Source organism: Balaenoptera acutorostrata, chromosome 8, assembly GCF_949987535.1.
Source record: "Balaenoptera acutorostrata chromosome 8, mBalAcu1.1, whole genome shotgun sequence".
NCBI classification, from domain to species: domain Eukaryota; kingdom Metazoa; phylum Chordata; class Mammalia; order Artiodactyla; family Balaenopteridae; genus Balaenoptera; species Balaenoptera acutorostrata.
In genome coordinates, this window is record NC_080071.1 from 51,607,027 (window position 1) to 51,628,696 (window position 21,670).

At 34.2% G+C, this 21,670-nt stretch overlaps 1 protein-coding gene across 1 annotated transcript in view; it reads right to left on the bottom strand.

The window, feature by feature from the left end:
- Positions 1-21,670, bottom strand: part of TMEFF2 (transmembrane protein with EGF like and two follistatin like domains 2) — a 249,686-nt gene that overhangs the window by 115,626 nt on the left and 112,390 nt on the right. Inside the window, exon 5 of the mRNA XM_007171450.3 lies at positions 1,996-2,092. Coding sequence (XP_007171512.2) covers positions 1,996-2,092 — 97 coding nt within the window. The remainder of the gene's footprint in view (positions 1-1,995; positions 2,093-21,670) is intronic.

Here is a 21,670-nt window from a genome sequence, read left to right on the forward strand (position 1 = left end):
AATGGAATCTACTCTAGTGTATTTTGAAGATAACTGAGAAAAAAAAAGAATGCATACAAATAGACTAAGCTCATAGTAAGAAATCAGTAATTTTTATCTGCTATTATGGTCTCATTTCTTAAATCTTTGCAGTTGTAAAGTGAAACCATGTCACTTAAAGGTGATCATAAAAGAGATAAGAATGGGGAATGGAAAATTCTTAAGAAAAAATTAGGGACCCATGTGAATTTTTAAAAAGTAAAATAGCTGACAGCAAGATAATTTACAGCATTAAAAATAAAGTTGAGCTACAGATGTAGTCATCAGCAAACATTAAAACAAGATATTTTAAGGATACATTTCTTATCAATGTGTCTTAATATATAATGACTATGGCTACACAGAGCCTTAAAGCATTTAGGGAGGAGAAAGATTCTCTGAGTCAGTCATTTATCTTAGAGCAGTATTTATACAACCATCTGGGGGAGTTTTAGACAAGTAAAGTTTTAAGCCCCACTTCTCTGAAATCCTGATTCATTAATTTTGACATGGAACTAAAGAATCGATGTGTTTTAAAAATTCCCAGCCAGGTTTGGGAACCATAAAATTCATCAGCCATTAAGATGTCCAGGAGGTTCTTAAGAAAACATATGTCTGTTTACCTCAAGATGGTCAAACCAGTGCATACACCCCCTGACTTGACTCCTAGCTGACCATTGGCTAGAAATGTTTAACAGGTATGGAAATCCTACTGATGTCTGCTTTTATTAATGGGTGGCTATTTCACGTGGCTAGTCAATAGCAGTGTTTACTTGTAAGTACCTAGTTAATTTACCCTAAGAAGCTCAGTTTGCTCAGTTGGAATCCTCAATTTAATCTACATCCAAAAATATTCTAAAATGTTTTAAGTGCAGACTGTTTCATTCTTGCCAAAATTATCTTGCCTTAATTTTTTCTTTCTGTTTCTTAGATGAATTGCCCCCTCTACCCACAAAAGTCTGATGAAAATGATTGTCTTTTTCCCTCAACTTTACTGAGATATAATTGGCATATAACATTGTATAAGTTTAAGGTGTACAACGTGTTTGATACACTTGTATATTGCAGTGTGATCACCACCATAGTGTTAGCTAACACCTCCATCACCTCACATAATTACCAATATTTTGTGTGTGTGGTGAGAACATTTAAGATTTACTCCCTTACCTACTTCGATCAAAATGATTGTTAACTGCTCTAGGCAAACACAGTCTGCATATTGAAAAAAAAAATGAAAGGACACCTGGTTGTTTTTCTGAAAGGTATGTGTGTAAAAGAGAGAAAGAGAGACAGAAAGAAAGAGAGTCTGCCTCTTTCCACTGTCATGCCATACAAAGACCTTTGGGTTTCTCACTTTAGGTATGAGATCAGGGTAGGACCAATACACGTGGCTGCCCTAGAAGGCTAACATTTTGGGACCCATTCAAAATAATGACTATTATTCATAATCTGTTCAGCATATCTTTACAGGAGAAGCTGAGTATTGCTTGGGTGAAGGGAGAAGTTGATCCTACAGGGTGGCTCAAAGATTATTCCTTGCCCTACCATCTCCCTAATTCAGCTATGGGAGTGCATATGCATACCGTTTAAGTAAAATCTGTGCAGTTACCCAGATCCACCATTTTAGAGGCAGATTAGCAACTATCCATTGTTTCTTGACCATACTTTTTGACAGATGTTCCGGTAAGTATGATTTTTCTCTCCATCTCTTAACATTGACAGTATTTGGGGGTCTCAGTGATATCTTATTGTACCTTATCAAGTAATGCCCTGGGCAGCTGCTTGGCTGACCCAACTTTTAGTTCAGCTTCAGAAAGTCCTTGCTGTCATTGTAGCCCTCATTTTTTTACCCCCATGAGAACTGGATTAAAAAAAAAAAAACTGCTGAAAATGTCTTCTTTTAGGAAATAATTGATAAAGTAAAAAGAAATTAATTACTGTCATTATTTTCTTTAAAAGAATAAAATAGCACATTACCAGACATCCTCGGCATCTTCATCACATTCTGCACCAAACTGGCAAATATCACAGGTGGATGTCTCCTTTTGACTGGTTTCTCCTGAGCCTTCATGGACTATAGGACAGAAGAAAGTGAACAAAAAGAATTCAGATAAGTGTGCACAATACCAACAACTTCAAGACTATTCTATATGAAACCTGCTACTTTTCCAATGGACTTTTTTGCTATTGGAGCTCCATTGAGATTGTCATATTCGGCTCCCTTCTTCCCTAAATTTGAAGAAAACTAACAATAATATGCTAGCCATTGGTATGTGGTGAATAATTCTTTTAACAAGAAAAATAAAACAAACGAGAGTGTACTGGATTTATCAAAATTGTTTGGCTAATAGACCATATGAAAGAGTTAATTAAAAGGGATTTAGATTGTTACTTGCCTAGAGGAAAAACCTAGTGTCTATAAAAAAAATACTTGACATTTTCTCATTCTTAAATTATAAATTTTTTTTCATTCAAAGGCTTTAATACATAATTTAAAAAATTTAGATGGGCAGCCTTGACTTTTTAGATACATCTTTTACCCCCCTCAAGATGCTAAGTACTTATAAGGAAAAATATATTAATTATGTTTTTAGAAAACATCTTTTAATTGGTTTTTACAGTAATTTCTTGAATCTTACATAAATGTTGCTCAGAGCTCATCATAGTGATTTCTTCTATGAGGGCTATGAACATATATTTCATTTAAAAAATATATACTGTCCCTGATGATTATTGATATTGGTCCTTTTTATACACATAAATTACAAGTGTAAAAATATACTATATACAACCTAATTATAAAATTAAGCTTTCAAATCAGGAAAGAATTGTGTAAATCGAGAAAAAAATTTTAGTATTTGAGTTCAAGAAATAAAAATCTGAGCAACACTTTTGAGATGATGGATTACTGTTTACCCAATTAAAAAAATATGTAGTTGGAAGCAAAAATAGTTTCACTTATAGATGAAAAATTGCAACAACCTAAGTACTGCATAGATAATCTTATTCCATGGACATCTTATATACTAAAAGCATGTGTTTAAATCAAGAGATCCTTAAAAAGTGCACTTCTGCAAAAGGTTATGCATTTTCAGTAGAAAAAGAACAGAGGCAATTAAGTATGGCATTGGCTCCTAGCATTATGAAGCCTAATAAGATAACGTTTTTAACAAAACATCATTGATTAACATGCACCCTAAACCTAAGAAATTTAACCTTACTTGTTTTATTTTAATATGATATTTTTCATAATTTGTTCTTTGTCTATTAACATGAGTTATTAATACTTACAAAAGCAAAGGTCTTTATTCCTTGATTTTCCAATTTACTGCTGTGCAAATGAGTGATTTGATTTACCAGAAAATAAAAAAAAGAACAAGAAGACATCTCTAAGAGAGTTCTCTATTTTATAGTTTTTCCAGGAAAGACAGAGATTTATTTTTTCCAAAGCAACACTTTTTCCCCTGTACTTGATTTGCACTGCACTTTTAAAAAGTTATGAATTAAACAGATCAACTTCAATTGCAAAAGTATTGATGGTATAGTTTTAAAATTGGAAGTCTAAAAAAATGGTGTTCCTCCCCAGAAAGAAGAAGGAATTTTAGACTCTGCTAAAATAGACAGCACTTATTATCCACTCTATTATTTTAATACAGGCGAGACCATTAGAGTGGACTATGGGATAAGAAGGAAGCTGGGGACCTCACCTCAGGGGGTACTGAGCAGCTGAGGTCCATCTCTTTATCACTTTCTTACTATTAATGCAACACAGAAGCTGTTAATGGGAGAGAGAGCCTTTTAGTGTTAGCAAGATTAGCAGCTTCTAGACTAAAACTTCCCATCACTCAGGAAACATACTAACACAACGGGAAGGTCCTTAATGAACATTTACAGCCACTTATGGGCAGCCCTATCTTCTTTCGCAGCAGGGATCCTTGGTTAGGGATCTACTGGAAGTAATCCAGGGGATGAATCGTGCTACCTCAGCAAAACTAATAATAATAATTCTACTGGAAGTCACATTACATTTCTATAAAAGGGCAGTTATTGGTAGACTCGAGATGTTTGGAAATTCTTCCACACGGAGAAGTAAACCCAGAAGTAGCAGTAGCAAAACCTCTATCAATAAACATTCTGGGAATAAAATGTGAAGCAATCACAGTGAAAAATAAAGTAAAATCTTTCCATATTTCCTGAAGCACAGATTTGCACCTTTGTAATAAACAAACAAATCAGTTACACTGCTTCATTTAACACTATAGACCAAGATTCTTAAATAGGGGTGGGCTCAGAAGCTCTGGTAGATTTGTTTTGTTCATTTATGTATTGTTTTTTAGATAAATGCCCTGAGATATCCCAAGAGGTACTGAATTTGTAGGCTCGAGGCTTGGATATGTATACTTTAAAAAACACATCCCTAAGAATCTCTGCCCTAAACAATACTGAAAAGACTTCCTCTGGCCCAAACATCTTCCTCATGCAGTGAATGTCTAGCACAGGACTTCTGTCACAGTGCACAGGAAGCACCTGGAGGTTTTGTTAAAATGAAGATTCTGATTCAGTAAGTGTGAGGTGTAACTGATGATGCTGGTACACAGACCACATTTTGAGTAGCAAGGTTATTTAGCACTGCATTTTTCCAATCACAACTCACAATTTATTAGTGGGTAATGAAATGGAGTCAGTGGGTCACTATCAGCATTTTTGTAAACATTTTTGTGTACATGAAGCAGAATATACTGGAATAGAAAACACAGAGTGTATCTTACTTAGCAAGTATAGGTTTTATAACACTGTTTTAGTTATACATGTGTACATCCATCCAGCGTTGCAATGTAAATTTCATTTCTTACTAAAGGTCACAGTCACAAAAGCTTGAACACTATTGATTTAGCACATGCTAGATGCTCAGAAAGTATGTGTTGAACCAGGAGTGTTCCTTTTTCCTGTTCTTTTTACAGTATCAGAAACAGGAAGGATCGGTGCTTAATTATTTGCTTTCATCCGCTGATTATGCAGGAATGAAATTCATTTATCCTAAAGTATTATTTTAACCATGCACTTGCATTTTAAGCCTTTTATTTTGAGTTGTAAAGTAAAAAAAGAATTATTTCCCTTTATTCTATAAAAACAGGTTTCAGCGTGTGACTGAGGGAAATCTGAGGAGCAAGTGAGGCAGAGCTCCTGAAAGCATATTATACCTAATATGCTACCCTACAGTTAAAACTGATTTAATTAATTCCTTTAAGAAGATTCTGGATTGGAGCATTATAAGAGATGATCAAATTACCTCTCTCTCAAACTCTCCCTGCCCTCGTGGTTTCATACAGAAAATTGTTACCAAAATTCCCTTATCATGACCTTGTTCTGGCCCAAATCAGTGGGTGTGCCCCCCCGCTGGGCCCAGTTCTCTTCCTAACTCACTATAATGCCTCCTCGGCCTCTTATAATATTCCTAACCTATGTTATACTATTTCTGAAAACATGATGAAATATAATGTTCAAACACACAGTTATTCAATGTCATTTATTTGGTTCAAAATTTCACTAAAATTTACATTCAGTGAAATGCTCATATCTTTCAGTCAATTTTGAGGAATGCATGCCAAGACAAAGGACAACTCCATGATTCCAGAAAGTTTGCTTCTGCCCTTCTCAGCCGTTTCCCTACCACTACTATGTCTCTACATATAGGCTGGTCAGTAATCCGATCTGTCACCACAGATGGACTATTTTAGAATATTACATCAATGGAATCATACAATATGTAATTATTGTATTCAACTTCTTCCACTTGGCATCATAGTTTTTAAGATGAATTCAGGTAGTTGCCTGTATCAGTAGTTTATTTCTTTTTATTGCTTGGTAATCTATTGAGTGAATATACCACAGCTTATTTTTCCATTTTCTTGTTGAAGTACATCTTGTTGTTTCCAGTTACTGGCTGGAAGCAATAACTGAATATTTATGAATAAAGCTGTTGTAAATATTCTTGTAAAAGACTTTTTGTGCACACAAGTTATTTCTCTTCAACAAATACCTCACAGTGGGATTATGATATTCAGATAGCCACACCAGCTTTCTTTTGCTTATTGTTTCTGTCTTTTTTTCTTTCAACCTGTTTCTTAACTTATGTCTAAAGTGTGTTTCTTGTAAACAATATATAGTGTAATGTCACGTTTTTATCTAGTCTGAATCTGTCTGCATTTAATCAGGGTATTTAGTCCATTTACTTTAATGTAATTATTGGTATGTTTGGTTTTAAGTCTCCCAACTTGGTGTTTGATTCATTTTTTAAAAAAATTCTTGAGTTACAGAAATTTTTAATATATTTTGGGTACAAATTTTTGTCAGATACATGTATTGGGATATATTTTCTCAGTCTATTTTCTTGAACGTGTTTTGTTTTTTTTGTGGATGTGCAGAAATTTTTATTTTGATGAAATCAATTTTTTTCTTTTATGATTTGTCCTTTCTGTGTCATTTCTAAGAAGTCTTCTACTCGAAGCTCATGCAGATATTCTTCTATGCTTTATTCTATTCCCCATTTTTATTAATTTTAAAATTTTACTTTATATTTAAGTTTATGGTCTGTCTAATATTGGATTTTGTGCATAACGTGAAGTAGAGGTTGGGGTTCTTTGTTTTTACCACGTGGACATGATTTCTCTCTCTTGACCTGTCAGTGTGGTGAAATATGTTGATTGATTTCCATATGTTAAGCCAACCTCACATTTTGGGGATAAGTCAAACTTGATCATGGTATATAACCCTTTTTATATATAGCTGGATTTCTTTTGCTAGTATTTTGGTAAGTATTTTCGTGTCTATGGTTCACAAGATATGCTGGCTATAATTTTCTTTTCTTGTATTGTTCTTATTTTGTTTTATTATTATGGTTAAAATGGCCTCATGATATGAGTTGGGAAGTGTTCCTACTTTCTCTATTTTATGAAAGAGTTTGTGGAGGATTGGTATTATTATTTCATTTCTTTATACAAGGCTACTTAAATTTTCTATTTTATTGCTTCCTACTCTTATTATTTCCTTTATGCTATATACTTAGAGTTTATTTTCTAATTTCTTAAAATGGAAGAAGTGCTTGATTTTATACCTTTCTTATTTTCTAATATAGGTATTTAAATATGTACATTTTCTCCTAAAGACTGCTTTAGCTGCACCCCACAAATATTAATATGTTGTGTTTTCATGTATTTTTGTGAAAATATATATTGTAATGTCCTTCAAGATTTCTTTTTTGACCCAAGGATTATTTAGTAGTGTATTTTTTTAACCTCCAAATATTTGAGGGTTTTTAAAGGTACATTATTTTTATTTATCTTTAATTTAAATATCCAAAATTCATTGGGAATCATTTTAAATATACAAAAGAGTTGTGTGGTCTTAAGGACACAGAGAAATGCAGGCTTCCAAGAGCCACTCTTGTTAAGCCAAGGTCTTAACATTAAAAGGAAAGTAATAAACATATAGCATAAGGTTCCATTAAATTCAAAGGACTTGTAGAGTTAGGTAGGAAGACTTTTATATCTTTTTACTCCACCACCCCCCCAATGCAAAATTCAATCAAATGATCAACCTGGATGAGAGTTGAAATAAAAAGTAGATTGTGTGAGCTGCAAGAGTAAATTGTTTTGAAGTCCTGAAAAGTCTTAAGTATTGAAAAGAGCTCAGCCTGATTGTCCAGGCTTTGAAACAAATCTCTCTGGAGTTTGACAGCTCTATGTCTCGTGTTCAAGATGTTATAAAAAAATCCATCCATGGTGATCTATCCATCATGGTTAAAGAAAATATTCTGTTTAATTTAAGTCCTTTGAAATTTATTAAAACTTGTGTTTTATGGGCCAGAATATGATCTATCTTCTTGACTATTCCATGTGCATCTTAGAAGTTGTAACCTCTTGTGGGGAGTGATTTTCTGTAAATATTAATAGCTTAAGTTGATGGTCCAAATCACCCATAACTGTATTGATTTTTTGTTTAATTGTTCTATTACTGAGAAAGGTGTGCTAAAATCTCTACTGGTGGCAGTAAAACTGTTTCTAGTTCTCTTTTGTTTTGTTCTTTTGTTTCATCTTGTATTTGGGAGCTCTGATACTGGGTTTATAAACATTTAGTAGTCTTATGTCTTCTTTAATAAGTGACCCTTTAGCGTTATGAAATGCACCCCTTTACTCTCTGGTCACACGATTCATCTTGAAGTCTACTTTGTTCTGATATTCAGATAACCACACCACCTTTCTTTTGCTTATTGATTCTATCTTTTTACTTTCAACCTGTTCATTAAGTTATGTTTAAAGAGTGTTCCTTGTAAACAATGTATAGTTGGATTTTTGCTTTTTTATCTAGTCTGAATATGTCTACATTTAATCAGGGTATTTAGTCCATTTACTTTAATGTAATTATTGATATGTTTGTTTTTAAGTCTACCAACTTGGTGTTTGATTCATATTTAGCTAATCTTTTTGTTTTCCTCTGTTTCCTTTTCTGCCTTTTTTTTTTAAGGAAAATCAAATATTCTATGGTATTTATTTTGTCTTATCTCTTCTAATAATTATCTTGTTATATTTTTCGGTTATTATTTTGATGGCTGCTTTAAGGATTACAATATACAACTTCAAATTATCCTAATCTATTACTTCATGAACAATTTAAAAACTTTATTAAAATACTATATTTTTAATTACCATAGTCCACCCTTTGCATTCTTATTGTCATATATCATACTTCTACCTGTTCTATAAAACTCATGTTCCTTTTGAAAATTAGTTTTACTTTAAACATCCATCCTACTCTAATTTCAAAGGAAAAAAGCCAGAGATGTCAGTGCTAATGGAGACTCCTTCCTGTCATCATTAAATGATTATTTGGCTGCTGACCTGTATTTGCACTAACCTTTCAAGACTTATGTATAGTCTCACATTCTCCATGGAAGACACTATTGGCATATGACACTTACAGTAGATTGAATTATTTTCCCAATAAAAGGATTATACATTCATCTCCATAGCCATATGACCTGAAGTTCCATGATATCACTGATAGGCTTATGACTTGTTTTTGCCATTGAAATGTCAGTGGAAGTGAGAAGATATATAAAAGCCAACATGTGGATTTCTACTTTCTTGCTTGTTCCCTTTGCATAAAAAAAGACACATCCAAATTAGGAGCTGTTTCTTCAACCAATCCCAGAATGAGAAGATATATAGAGCAGGGTCATAGTTGACCACAGCCATGGGAGCAAGAATTATGTCACTTACTGATGCTGTAAGCCTTCAAGGTTTTGAGGTCTTTGTAACTATAACTTTACCTAGTGAAAGATGGCTAATAAGACATAAATTAATGAGATTAATAAATTCTAAGGAAATATTTTCACATCATTTTCCACACCTCAGATTTTGGTAGCATTACTATACAACCCTAGATATGCTTTTAATTGTCTCCAGATCTCCCTTTGAACTTCTTACTATTTCTTTTCTATATTAGCATATATTCTGAAATAGTTAAGCCATGTTTATTCTATTATATTTTCATTTTTTCCCAACATAGCACTACCTTTCCCAGTATATTCACGGTTCCCATTTTATTCTCCATGTAGCTCTAGCACATCACTTTGACAGATATATAAGTTGTCCCATTTAAATTAGGCATAGTATACACATTAAGCATAGTATATGCAGCAAAGGAAGCGATAAACAAAACAAAAAAGCAACCTACAGAATGAGAGAAAATATTTGGAAACAATGCAACTGACAAGGGGTTAATTTCCAAAATATACAACAACTTACACAGTTCAATATCAAAAACACACACAACCCAATCAAAAAATGGGCAGAAGACCTACATAGACATTTCTCCAAAGAAGACATAGTGATGGCCAACAGGCACATGTAAAGATACTCAACATCGCTGATTATTAGAGAAATGCCAATAAAAACTACAATGAGGTTTCACCGCACACAGGTCAGAATGGTCATCATCAAAAAGTCTACAAATAACAAATGCTGGAGAGGGTGTGGAAAAAATAGAAATAGATTCACAGACATAGAAAACAAACTAATGGTTATTAAAGGGGGAAGTGGGGAGGGATAAACTAGAAATTTGGAACTAAGAGATACACATTACTATATAAAAAATAGATAAACAACAAGGACCTATTATATAGCACAGGAAATTATATTCAATGTCTTGTAATAACCTATACTCGAAAAGAATCTGAAAAACAATATATATATAACGGAATCACTTTGCTGTACACCTGAAACATTGTAAATCATCTATACTTCAATTAAAAAAAAAAACAAAAAACCCCCACAAAAAACAAGGTATAAATATGCATAAATATAAGCCCAGGACCAGATGGCTTCATAGGCAAATTCTATCAAACATTTAGAGAAGAGCTAACACCTATCCTTCTCAAACTCTTCCAAAATATAGCAGAGGGAGGAACACTCCCAAATTCATTCTACGAGGCCACCATCACCATGATACCAAAACCAGACAAAGATGTCACAAAAAAAGAAAACTACAGGCCAATATCACTGATGAACATAGATGCAAAAATCCTCAACAAAATACTAGCAAACACAATCTAGCAGCACATTAAAAGGATCATACACCATGATCAAGTGGGTTTTATCCCAGGAATGCAAGGATTCTTCAATACATGCAAATCAATCAATGTGATACACCATCTTAACAAACTGAAGGAGAAAAACCATATGATCATCTCAACAAATGCAGAAAAAGCTTTTGACAAAATCCAACACCCGTTTATGATAAAAACTCTCCAGAAAGTAGGCATAGAGGGAACTTACCTCAACATAATAAAGGCCATATGTGACAAACCCACAGCCAACATCATTCTCAATGGTGAAAAACTGAAACCATTTCCACTAAGATCAGGAACAAGATAAGGTTGCCCACTCTCACCACTATTATTCAACATAGTTTTGAAAGTTTTAGCCACAGCAATCAGAGAAGAAAAAGAAATAAAAGGAATCCAAATCAGAAAAGAACTAAAACTGTCACTGTTTGCAGATGACATGATACTATACATAGAGAATCGTAAAAATGCTACCAGAAAACTACTAGAGCTAATCAATGAATTTGGTAAAGTAGCAGGATACAAAATTAATGCACAGAAATTTCTTGCATTCCTATACAGTAATGATGAAAAATCTGAAAGAGAAATTAAGGAAACACTCCCATTTACCATTGCAACAAAAAGAATAGAATACCTAGGAATAAACCTACCTAAGGAGACAAAAGACCTGTATGCAGAAAACTGTAAGAAACTGATGAAAGAAATTAAAGATGATACAAGCAGATGGAGAGATATACCATGTACTTGCATTGGAAGAATCAACATTGTGAAAATGACTCTACTACCCAAGGCAATCTACAGATTCAGTGCAATCACTATCAAACTTCCAGTGGCATTTTTCACAGAAGTAGAACAAAAAATTTCACAATTTGTATGGAAACACAAAAGACCCCGAATAGCCAAAGCAATCTTGAGAAAGAAAAATGGAGCTGGAGGAATCAGGCTCACTGACTTCAGACTATACTACAAAGCTACAGTAATCAAGACAGTAGGGTACTGGCAGAACAACAGACATATAGATCAATGGAACAGGAGAGAAAGCCCAGAGATAAACCCATGCACATATGGTCACCTTATCTTTGATAAAGGAGGCAAGAATATACAATGGAGAAAAGACAGCCTCTTCAATAAGTGGTGCTGGGAAAACTGGACAGCTACATGTAAAAGAATGAAATTAGAACACTCCCTAACACCATCCACAAAAATAAACTCAAAATGGATTAAAGACCTAAATGTAAGGCCAGACACTATCAAACTCTTAGAGGAAAACATAGGCAGAACACTCTATGACATAAATCACAGCAAGATCCTTTTTGACCCACCTCCTAGAGAAATGGAAATAAAAACAAAAATTAAAAAATGGGGCCTAATGAAACTTAAAAGCTTTTGCACAGCAAAGGAAACCATAAACAAGACGAAACAAGATGAAAAGACAACCCTGAGAATGGGAGAAAATATTTGCAAACAAAGCAACTGACAAAGGATTAATCTCCAAAATATACAAGCAGGTTATGCAGCTCAATATCAAAAAAAAACAAACAACCCTATCTAAAAATGGGCAGAAGACCTAAATAGACATTTCTCCAAAGAAGATATACAGATTGCCAACAAACACATGCAAGGATGCTCAATATCACTAATCATTAGAGATATGCAAATCAAAACTACAACGAGGTATCACCTCACACCGGCCAGAATGGCCATCATCAAAAAATCTACAAACAATAAATGCTGGAGAGGGTGTGGAGAAAAGGGAACCCTCTTGGGTTTAGTTTTTTAAAGAACCTCCATACTGTTCTCCATAGTGGCTGTATCAATTTACATTCCCATTAAATATGATTCATAGAGACTGGTTCTACACTCATTTAAATTATTGCAAAGTTGAAAAATAAATTTACACAAATTTTATATAGACCTTAATCTGAAGTTTTCAAAATTTAGAATGCATTTTTTCTTTTTTGTATTTTAGGGTCAATATCAATCCAGTAGTCAGTGTTTTTTGTTTTTGTTTTTTAAATAGGTAAGATGACAAAGTAATCATGCCTTGGTAGGCATGTAATTTTTTCCACTTTATTTATATAGATAAAGGATTTGTCAGTGATACCGTTCAATATATCTGTTGTAACTAAAATTACTTTAATTATAAAATTATAAACAGCAATTTTTCTTTCTGAATAACTTACATACATTACTGTCTCATTATCACCAAAAAGCTGAACTTTTCAGTTTATCCTCTGATGAAGGAAAAATTCCACTTAAAGAATAGAAAGAAAATTTTAAATCAAAACCCTCCATTCCATTTTTTAATTTGTACAACTTGTCTATTTTGCCTTTTGTATGCCAGTTTTACCTCTCACATGCCTCTCCCACATGTAAGTTGAATAACAAATACACTCTTACATCATATTATTGAAATGCTAAAACAAAAAGAAGTAGCATTTTGATCTGCTATTTACAAAACTAACACAGATTAATTTTATATGTGTATCAGTGCCATATGCAGTAAGATGTGTTCAGATTTTGGGAAAGAAATTCATTATCTTTGCTTCTTTTTAATTAAAAGAAGTACAAACCCACTGATAATTTTTAAGTGGTTTAAATGCCAAAACTAAAGGAAGGCTGAAATTACACTTACACAAATTACACAAAATGGTTTAAAACAACCAAGCTCATGACTGAGCAAATGTAATTCTATATTAAACACTCAAAAGAAGAGATCATTACAGAAAATTTAATTTTTCATAATTAAGCTAGTTTGCTAGAGTTTGACACAGATTCTTTAGAAATCACATATAATTTATCTTCTGCACAGCTTAAAAAAATTTAAGAGATTAATACAATGTTACTATGTTGAGGCAAAATTCTATTATCATTTAAGTCTGACTGATTTCACTCAGTCCTATCTGAGTTAGAACTGAAGATACTCAGTTGATTAGAAAAAAGAAGAAAGACAATGAAGTAAAGAAAGAAGAAATGAGAGAAGGATGGAAGGAAGGAAAGAAGAAAAGACAAAAAATCTTATTCAGCTTGATATCAGGCATGGCAGAATTCATCTGAGAAAGTTACCATGCCAAGACTTCATGAAACTCTTATTGTATCAATCATATGATAATTATATGCAAAAATACTTTTATTATTCTCAGTGTAATTAATTTATATCATTTTATGTAAATTCATAAAAATAATTAAATTTTTTCCATATTAAATGCCTAAAAGATGAGAAATGTATTTTTTATTGGTAAGTGATGAACACTGACTTGGGCTGAATGAGCTACTGTAAAGCATAGAGGGTACCAAATTCCAATTAGAGGATATTGAGAAAAGACTAAGAGTTAGTAAGTGGAAACAGTAAATGTACTTGATACTTTTGCACAGATTTGTGATGAGGAAAACAAAGAATGAGGCATTAGTTGGAAAATGATGTATGGTCAAGAAAGGGGTTTTTTATGGAAGGATGGAGTCGAAGCATCATTGTCATGCTGAGAGAAATGATGGTGCATAAAAGAACAAATTTATGCAAAAGAGAAAGGGGATAATCACAGAAGCAATGTCCTTCAGAAGGGATGGGTTTACAAACAGGTGCAGTGGTTGGTCTTAGAGGTACAAACATGTCTTCTGCTCGAGGAGGGATGGCAGAGTATGTGGGTACAGATGTAGGAAGGAGGTGACACTGGAAAGGGGAGGATGAAATATATCTCTTTTGGTTGCATTTATTGCCTGTATTGTATTTGTACTCAAAAGAATGGTTATCAGTTGAGAGGATGTGATTGGAAGAGAATGTGAAATATAAGGGACTGAATGTGAATGAAGAAAGACCAAAGTCTTTCTAAGTCTTTTCAACATTAATTTGTTGCTTTCCAACTTTGTGTTTAATTCTTCTAATTAGTAAATCTCTGATAACAAAGATATAGCTTTATTAACTTGCACTTCTGTATGTCATTAGTACATGAATTTTGGTATTGATAACTTCAAGGCATTTTGTGATATAGAAAGTTTTATTTGAATCATCAAATAAAGACTAAATTGCCAATACAGTCAACTCTAACCTACTTAATGTTTGTTTTGGTAGAGGGGCTTTGCAATCTGGTAACAACTTACATGTCATGTTTCTTTCCTATTTTCCCATTCCATCACCACACTACTAGTTCAGATCCTCATCATACTTGCCTAAACTTCTAACTACCTGATCTCTGCACTTGCAAACTTGCCTCTCTTAAATATATCTCCCATGTATCTTATTAAAATGCAAATCTGATCATATCATTTAAAATTGAAAATAACATGAAGTAATCTAAAGGCAGTTACATGATAGGCAAAGTTCAGGGGTAATGCTAGGAGAGCTGGATTTGGGTTGCCCAGAGTCTTTTCTTGATCCCCAGATTTCTTATTTGTAAAATGAGATGCCTGCCCTGCTTGCTCACAGGCTGTGGTGAAGATTAAACAGGAGGACATGTGAAAGTGCTTTGCACCCTCTAAATTGCTTTGCCACCCTAAGGTGTTAACACTAAGGAAGTGTTAAGGTTGAAGTAAACTCATTATCTTATTCCAAGTAAGAAAGTTCTTTGAAGGAAGTCCAAGCCTGGGCATCACAAACGTGAATTTTTGGCCCTTGTGAGTGGCCTTATAGTGATACTGAAGTAGGAGTCTTGTAGGGAGCAGGGAAATAAGAATCACAAAACAACATAATGAAATAGAGAAATAAAAATATTGAGAAACTTGTAGAAGAGGTCTTGCACCAAAACATCCTCATTTGGTTTCTTATATGAAGGTCTAAAAGGATTGAGGGAAGAGCAGGTAAGAAGCGGATGAGAAGTCTCAGATAGGTCACCTCAGAAATTTCCCAAAGAGCTCTAAGCTCTTTGTTCTAGTACACTGGATCTTGGAACAAAAAAAGCACTAAAGTGATCATTTTGTTCTTATTGATAAAGATAAGAATAAAATAAGAGCTTTACATTTTCTTTTTCTACTTGCCTGTTATGGGCATTGGATTTCACTGTAAAGCCTGAAAAACATACTTATCTAAGTCTAATTTCCAAGTCTAAATGAGACTTAAAAATAAAACTTATAAAGATCAAGGCTGGTTTAAATATATAACTTATTGATATAAGTTGGCCAACATAATAAAAGAGCAGCAGTAATAATGAAGTCAATTTTAAGAGGTCAAGGAATTTCATAGAATTGGTAGTTGTAGCAATAATTTTTCTGAATTGTCTATAATATTTCCAGCCTATTTTTGCTATTAAAGATCCAGTCCCTAATTTTTGGAATCACAGTAGCCAAAATAATGGGAAGAATGTCAGGGCTGGACTTCAGTGTTTGTGATTAGTTTCAGTCTTGGGTTAGATATAGCCACACTCTTTTCTCCACCCCTACTTGTTCTATATTGAGAGACCTTGTTTTATTTCTACAAGTTCCCTCTGCCTATTGGCTCTGGTTGGTGGAATTTGGCTACTCTTGTTATTCCTTTTTCCAGTCTACAGCTGTCTCTCAAACTCTGGTTTAAAATCTGTAACTTATGACCTATTCCCTAGCACTCTTGAAAACCTTTCTTGTGATGCCCCATCTTGGAATCGGCCCCCACTAGCAGCCACGCAAGGCTGGCTCCACTATGCTCAGTTTCACTCCCCGCTCCCGGAAAAGTGCTTTCACCTATATTATTTCGAAGCAACATAAACAATAGAAAGCAATGAAAACATATACAGTCAAAAGTAAGGATAAAAAGGTCTGGATTATCCAATCTGAAATGTGAAAGAAGACATGAACATCTTCCACAAAATGGGAAAAAAGAAAACACAAAACCAAACCAAACCCACAAAATGGTCTAAGGAAGCTGGAGTGCTGGAATAGGTTAGAAATTGACTTCAAGCTAATCAATATGACTTCTTTACAGAACCATTACCTCAGTCTAAAACTGTAAAGTGGAGGGAATGAATAATTGTGGAAAAGACATCTAGATTTTTTAAAATTGCATGGGATTTTAGAGAAAATTTTTTCACCATTAGATTGCCAAGGATTTCCAGAAATAAATGGAAAGAGATAAATTTTTAAAAATTAACAATGCTCTATTTAGAATTTCATAATGAGACTGATTTTCTAAACTTTAAGTTTTTAAACTCAAACCACTTTCATTTATAGTATCATCAAGATTCATGGACCTTTCTTTTTTACATGCCTTACACCTGAATTGTATGATAGTTGGAACTAAAATAATTTCCTTGTTTTTGCAGATTTGGAAAAAAAAATTCTTCAAGTTTTGGGGAAATTTGCTGGTGAGCCTACACCATAAAGATTTAGGTTTAACAGGGACTGTAGCTTATTACTACTGTTTAATGTTTGTTTTAAAAATTATAATATTGAAGGACATACATATATGCTAAAATTCTCAGGCATAAAAATATGATTTAATTTGGTGAATAAGTAAAAACATATGGATGAATGTAATAAATCCAAGAAAGAAACATTTTAAAAGATCAAAACATTTGTATTATTATAACATTGTGGGTTTCATTTATGGAATTAATAACAAAATAAAAAAACATATTTTTGTAAAGCTTTGCTATTGTTCACTTAATTTGGTCAGTGAAGTATTTCTAATGACTATGAAATATTGGTCAATAAGCAAACTTCAACGATACTTTAAAAACACAAATCTTGATAATGATACAACCCTGTTTAGTTCAAAGTTTCCCTATACCTTCAGGATAAAAATCCACAGCCTTTATCATTGTATTCAAAGTCTTTCATGATTTGCCCCCAACCTATCACTCTACCTTCATCTCTAGCACCCCTGCCATGCTCTTTATGCTGATAGCTACTTGTCACTTTGCTGGGCATCTACACATGCTGTTTCCACTGTCTATAGTGGCACGTCTGTGGCTAATTCTGATTCTAACTTGAAGATTCAGCAGTAGTATTACACCATTCAGGAAAGATGTCCTCATCTTTCACCCTCTTCCTTCATCCCTGGTCTGTGTTGGGCTCTTGGTTTGTACACCCACCCATTCTCAGAACGTCTCACATTGTAGAGGTTTCCTGACTCTTCCATTGTCCTGAGAATTTTTCAAGGTCAACTCATATGTCTCATTTGCTTTTATAACCATTCTTAGCACAGGGCTTGGGAAATGACAGAAAGTAGTGGTCAGAGAGGGGAATTTCAGAACTCCAGATCTTTGTATTGTACTTCTAGGTAATACACAAGGTGTGACCACATTTCTAGACAGCTAAACTGAAGTTGAGGAGACTGAGGAACCATGGTGGGGCCAATGTTGAGAAGAAATATCAGATATACCCTTGATAATTATTAATGTTGTGCATTAAAATGTCCAGGCACAGGGCAAAACTGCATATCTTGGATGCCCTGTGGTTGAACAGTCCATGTAACTAGTTCTGGCTAATGAGTTGCTGAGTGGAAGTGACACGATTCAATTCAGGCTAGAGGATTTAATTGCTGGTTGGAGACCTTCCCTACTACTGAAGCGTGCCTAAGACGGGCAAGAAAGGGAGCCAGAAAAGGAGGCTATCACAGGGGGATAGTAAATAGCAGTCAGATGTGGCACATAATTTGGAGAGAGAACTGACAATATTTACTGATGGATTGGGTGCAGGTAGAAAGTCAATGCTCAAGATAGCTGTCCATTCTGTCCGGGTCCCTGAGTGACTGCAATGGGCAGAGCCAGCTGCCCCCAAATAGTATCTCACCCAGCCAACCTGCGGTGAACATGGAGTGAGAATAAGAAATGAACCTTGATTCTTTGAAGCCACTAAGTTTAGGGGGATGTTTGTTACTACCACATAACCTTGCATAACCTAGCACAACCAGAGTATGTCAGGGAATGAGGTTAAGAGGCATGGATGCCATCTGTTCCATTGTGTTGATGGAACTCACCAGCAACTCCCAAGTACCCAACTACCCTGGAATAGAATATATGAAAGTAAACCAAGTGCCAAATCATTGAGAAAAATGGCAGTAATGGGAAGTTCAGCAGGTTATACCAAAAGTGTGGGGAAAAGGTGGTATCAGCAAATAGCATGAGTTTTGAATAAGAAGTGGTTTATTGAGTGACAGTGCCAGATTGCATTGACGGTAGTCTGAAAATGACAGTAGGAAGCCAGTAATGTATGGCCTGAGGTGGAAAAGTAGAGCAGCAATAGATAAGGTTTGGAGGGGTATTGTGCTGCCACTGGGCAGAAGACAAGAGAAAATTGTTGAAACATTTAAGACAATTTAATCTTACTCTTTCACTAGGGCTAATATTGATAATAACCATCAAAAAGTGCAAGAATATACTAAATTCTTGTATCCTTAAATAGGCCTAATTTTACTTTCTCAGAGCATACAGGAACTATTTCCTGATAATTATTGGTATTTTAAAAGCTATGTTCACATGCGTGCTTTTAATGCCTTAAAGTCCTTTGACATGAAGTTTGGACTGTGGCTGATTTGGGGTATCCCCAAATGGAAAAACATTTTTTTCCTATCTCAAAACACATTTTGCTTCCTGCCCAAATTCATACCCACGCAACATTCTGTACTGTTGCTTTCATTTTCCCCAATGCCGCTTAGATTTCTTCATGCATATTTGTATTTTTAGATCAGATAAAATGAATAGAAGGTTCTTCCCTTGAAAAATGTGTAGTGTGATTCAAAGAAAATGTTAATGAAAAGAAATACTTAAAGTCTTGTGAAACATCGATATATAGCAACTAATTGGAAAAGCAACTCAATTGCTTTTTCTTTGTGTTGTGTCTGAAGCACCGTTCTTATGGACTTATGCAGCTGTACAAGCACTGGTATTGACAGATTTTTTAAATGGAAGAGATAGGGGGTGGTGAAACAATGTACTAAACACCATTTCTTTCAAAATACTCCTAAATATGGAGGTAGTATGTAGGGACTAATACTATCTTTACTGCATCATATTCATTTTTAAGAAAACCACCTCCATATAGAACTACTTTCCACCAACACAAATACAGGTATCAAAATGAAGAGGACTTTTCCTGGGTTGTTAAATTCCTTCAGAAACATGGGCTGTCTTTCATTACAACAGTTTCCTTCCTCCTCTGCTCCCACACAGCTTGACAAGCAGGTCACAGAGAAAGGTTGTTAACTACATTCCTTTGCCTAAAAAGGGATTTCAAGAAAACATGTACCTTAGCTTCACTCTTAAGAGAGGGTCAGACGGCTGAGGCAGTGATTTGTTTGTGTACATACGGGCTAGTGCAAAGGAATGGAAAAAATATTCGGGTGAAGAATTTCTAAATGGGAAGATGTGTTTTAAAGACAGCTTCTATTATATATCAGCTACACCTGGCAGAGTCACAGGGCAAGGTGAATAAACTATAAACAATGAAGTCTCCTTAGTGAAAGCCTCTGCATAGTGAGAGAAATCTGGGGGTGGGATAGAACAGCCAAGAGTGTCACTCGCATAGTATATGTTTTTTAAAGCGGGTTTCACATCACTTTTATTGTAACTGGGAAGGATTTCAATTTTTTTTTTTAAGATAAATTACTCGGACTTAGCTTCTACTAAAAAAACCCAAGACGATATATGATCGGTAGACACATTAGATTAAAAACAAAATTCAGTTCAAGAACTTCAATAAAATTAAGAAGCCAGTTGCATTCTTGGTGTGTAGAAATGTACATTAAAAAACGTACTAGTTTAGTGCATCTGTTAAATGATACAATATCCATATCTATAATTACTCCAGAGATCAAATTAAGTACATTCCTCATTTGTTCGTTTGTCTCTAAGGAAAATACAGGAAAACAAATGCTAATCAAAAGATTAATGGACTTCTCAATGTATAATACATTAGCCGCTCCTTCAATCTTTGGGAAACAAAATATAAAAAACAAATAAAAATAAGGCGTTGTCTCACATATTCTTGGTAAATTTCATGAAGTTTTAAGGTCCTTGTCAGTATGAATTTGATTTAAAGCTGTAAATCTTTTCTGAATATTCTTATGGCTATCCAGATAGAAACATCATACATAAAAATGTTCTTTATTCCAGAAAAGATAAAACTCCCAGTGGTAAAAGAAGATTTAGGTATCTCTGAAGCTTTCTTATCACCTGGCAACATAACTCTCTGATGGTTCAGTGCCTGAGAGGGTTGTCTGAGATCACTCATCAAATAAATCAAATAGTTGGCTGGTGAAAAGAGGGGGAGACTATAGTAATCTCATGTCTTTGCTCCAGACATCAAATCTTTCTTCTAATAAGCCAGTAGAGAAGTTAATGTCACTTGACATGGCATATGCAAACCTGAGTCTCAACCTGTCTTAAGTTTCTGCTACTAGTTCTGAGAATGTTTGACTTGCCCAAGCAATGATTATATTTAGTTTTAACATTTTAAACCACAAATTCCAAAATCCTGATGTGCTGAGGAAGATGTGGTGGCAAGAAGGCTGGAAATGTGCTGAGTTTTGTCTCTAAACTTCTTGGAGGAATTTTATGGCAACATAGAAAATCCACTTTGGTGGGGTGATCTTTAAATATCCTATAAATATTTGTCGATATGATGATGAAGCTAGATTTATTTTATATATTTTTGGTTAATATTTTACTGAAAGCTCTATTTTACATTTCGACTATAAAAAACAAGTCTTTTAAAAATTAGAAATCAAATGCTCTAGAACTGTGTGGTGCAATATAGTAGCCAGTAGCTACTTGTAGCTATTTAAATTTACATTAATTAACACTAAATAAAATTTTAAAATCCAGTTTCTCAGTCACACTAGTTCCATTTCAAGAAATTCATAGCAACATGTGGCTAGAGATTACTGTATCGGACAGGGTGGATATGGAACATTTTGCTCAGCATGGAACGTTTAGAGCACTTCTCTAGAAAGATGCATAATTCAAGTATGGCATATAATAGTATTCACAAATCGATCTTCCCAATCCAGTGTTTTTGTTTTAGAGTCTTTCAACGTATATAGAATAAGAGATGGCATGACTCTCATTCTCATCTTCCAATGAAATGGAGAGAATATCTTACCATGATACCTGCCTGTGTGGT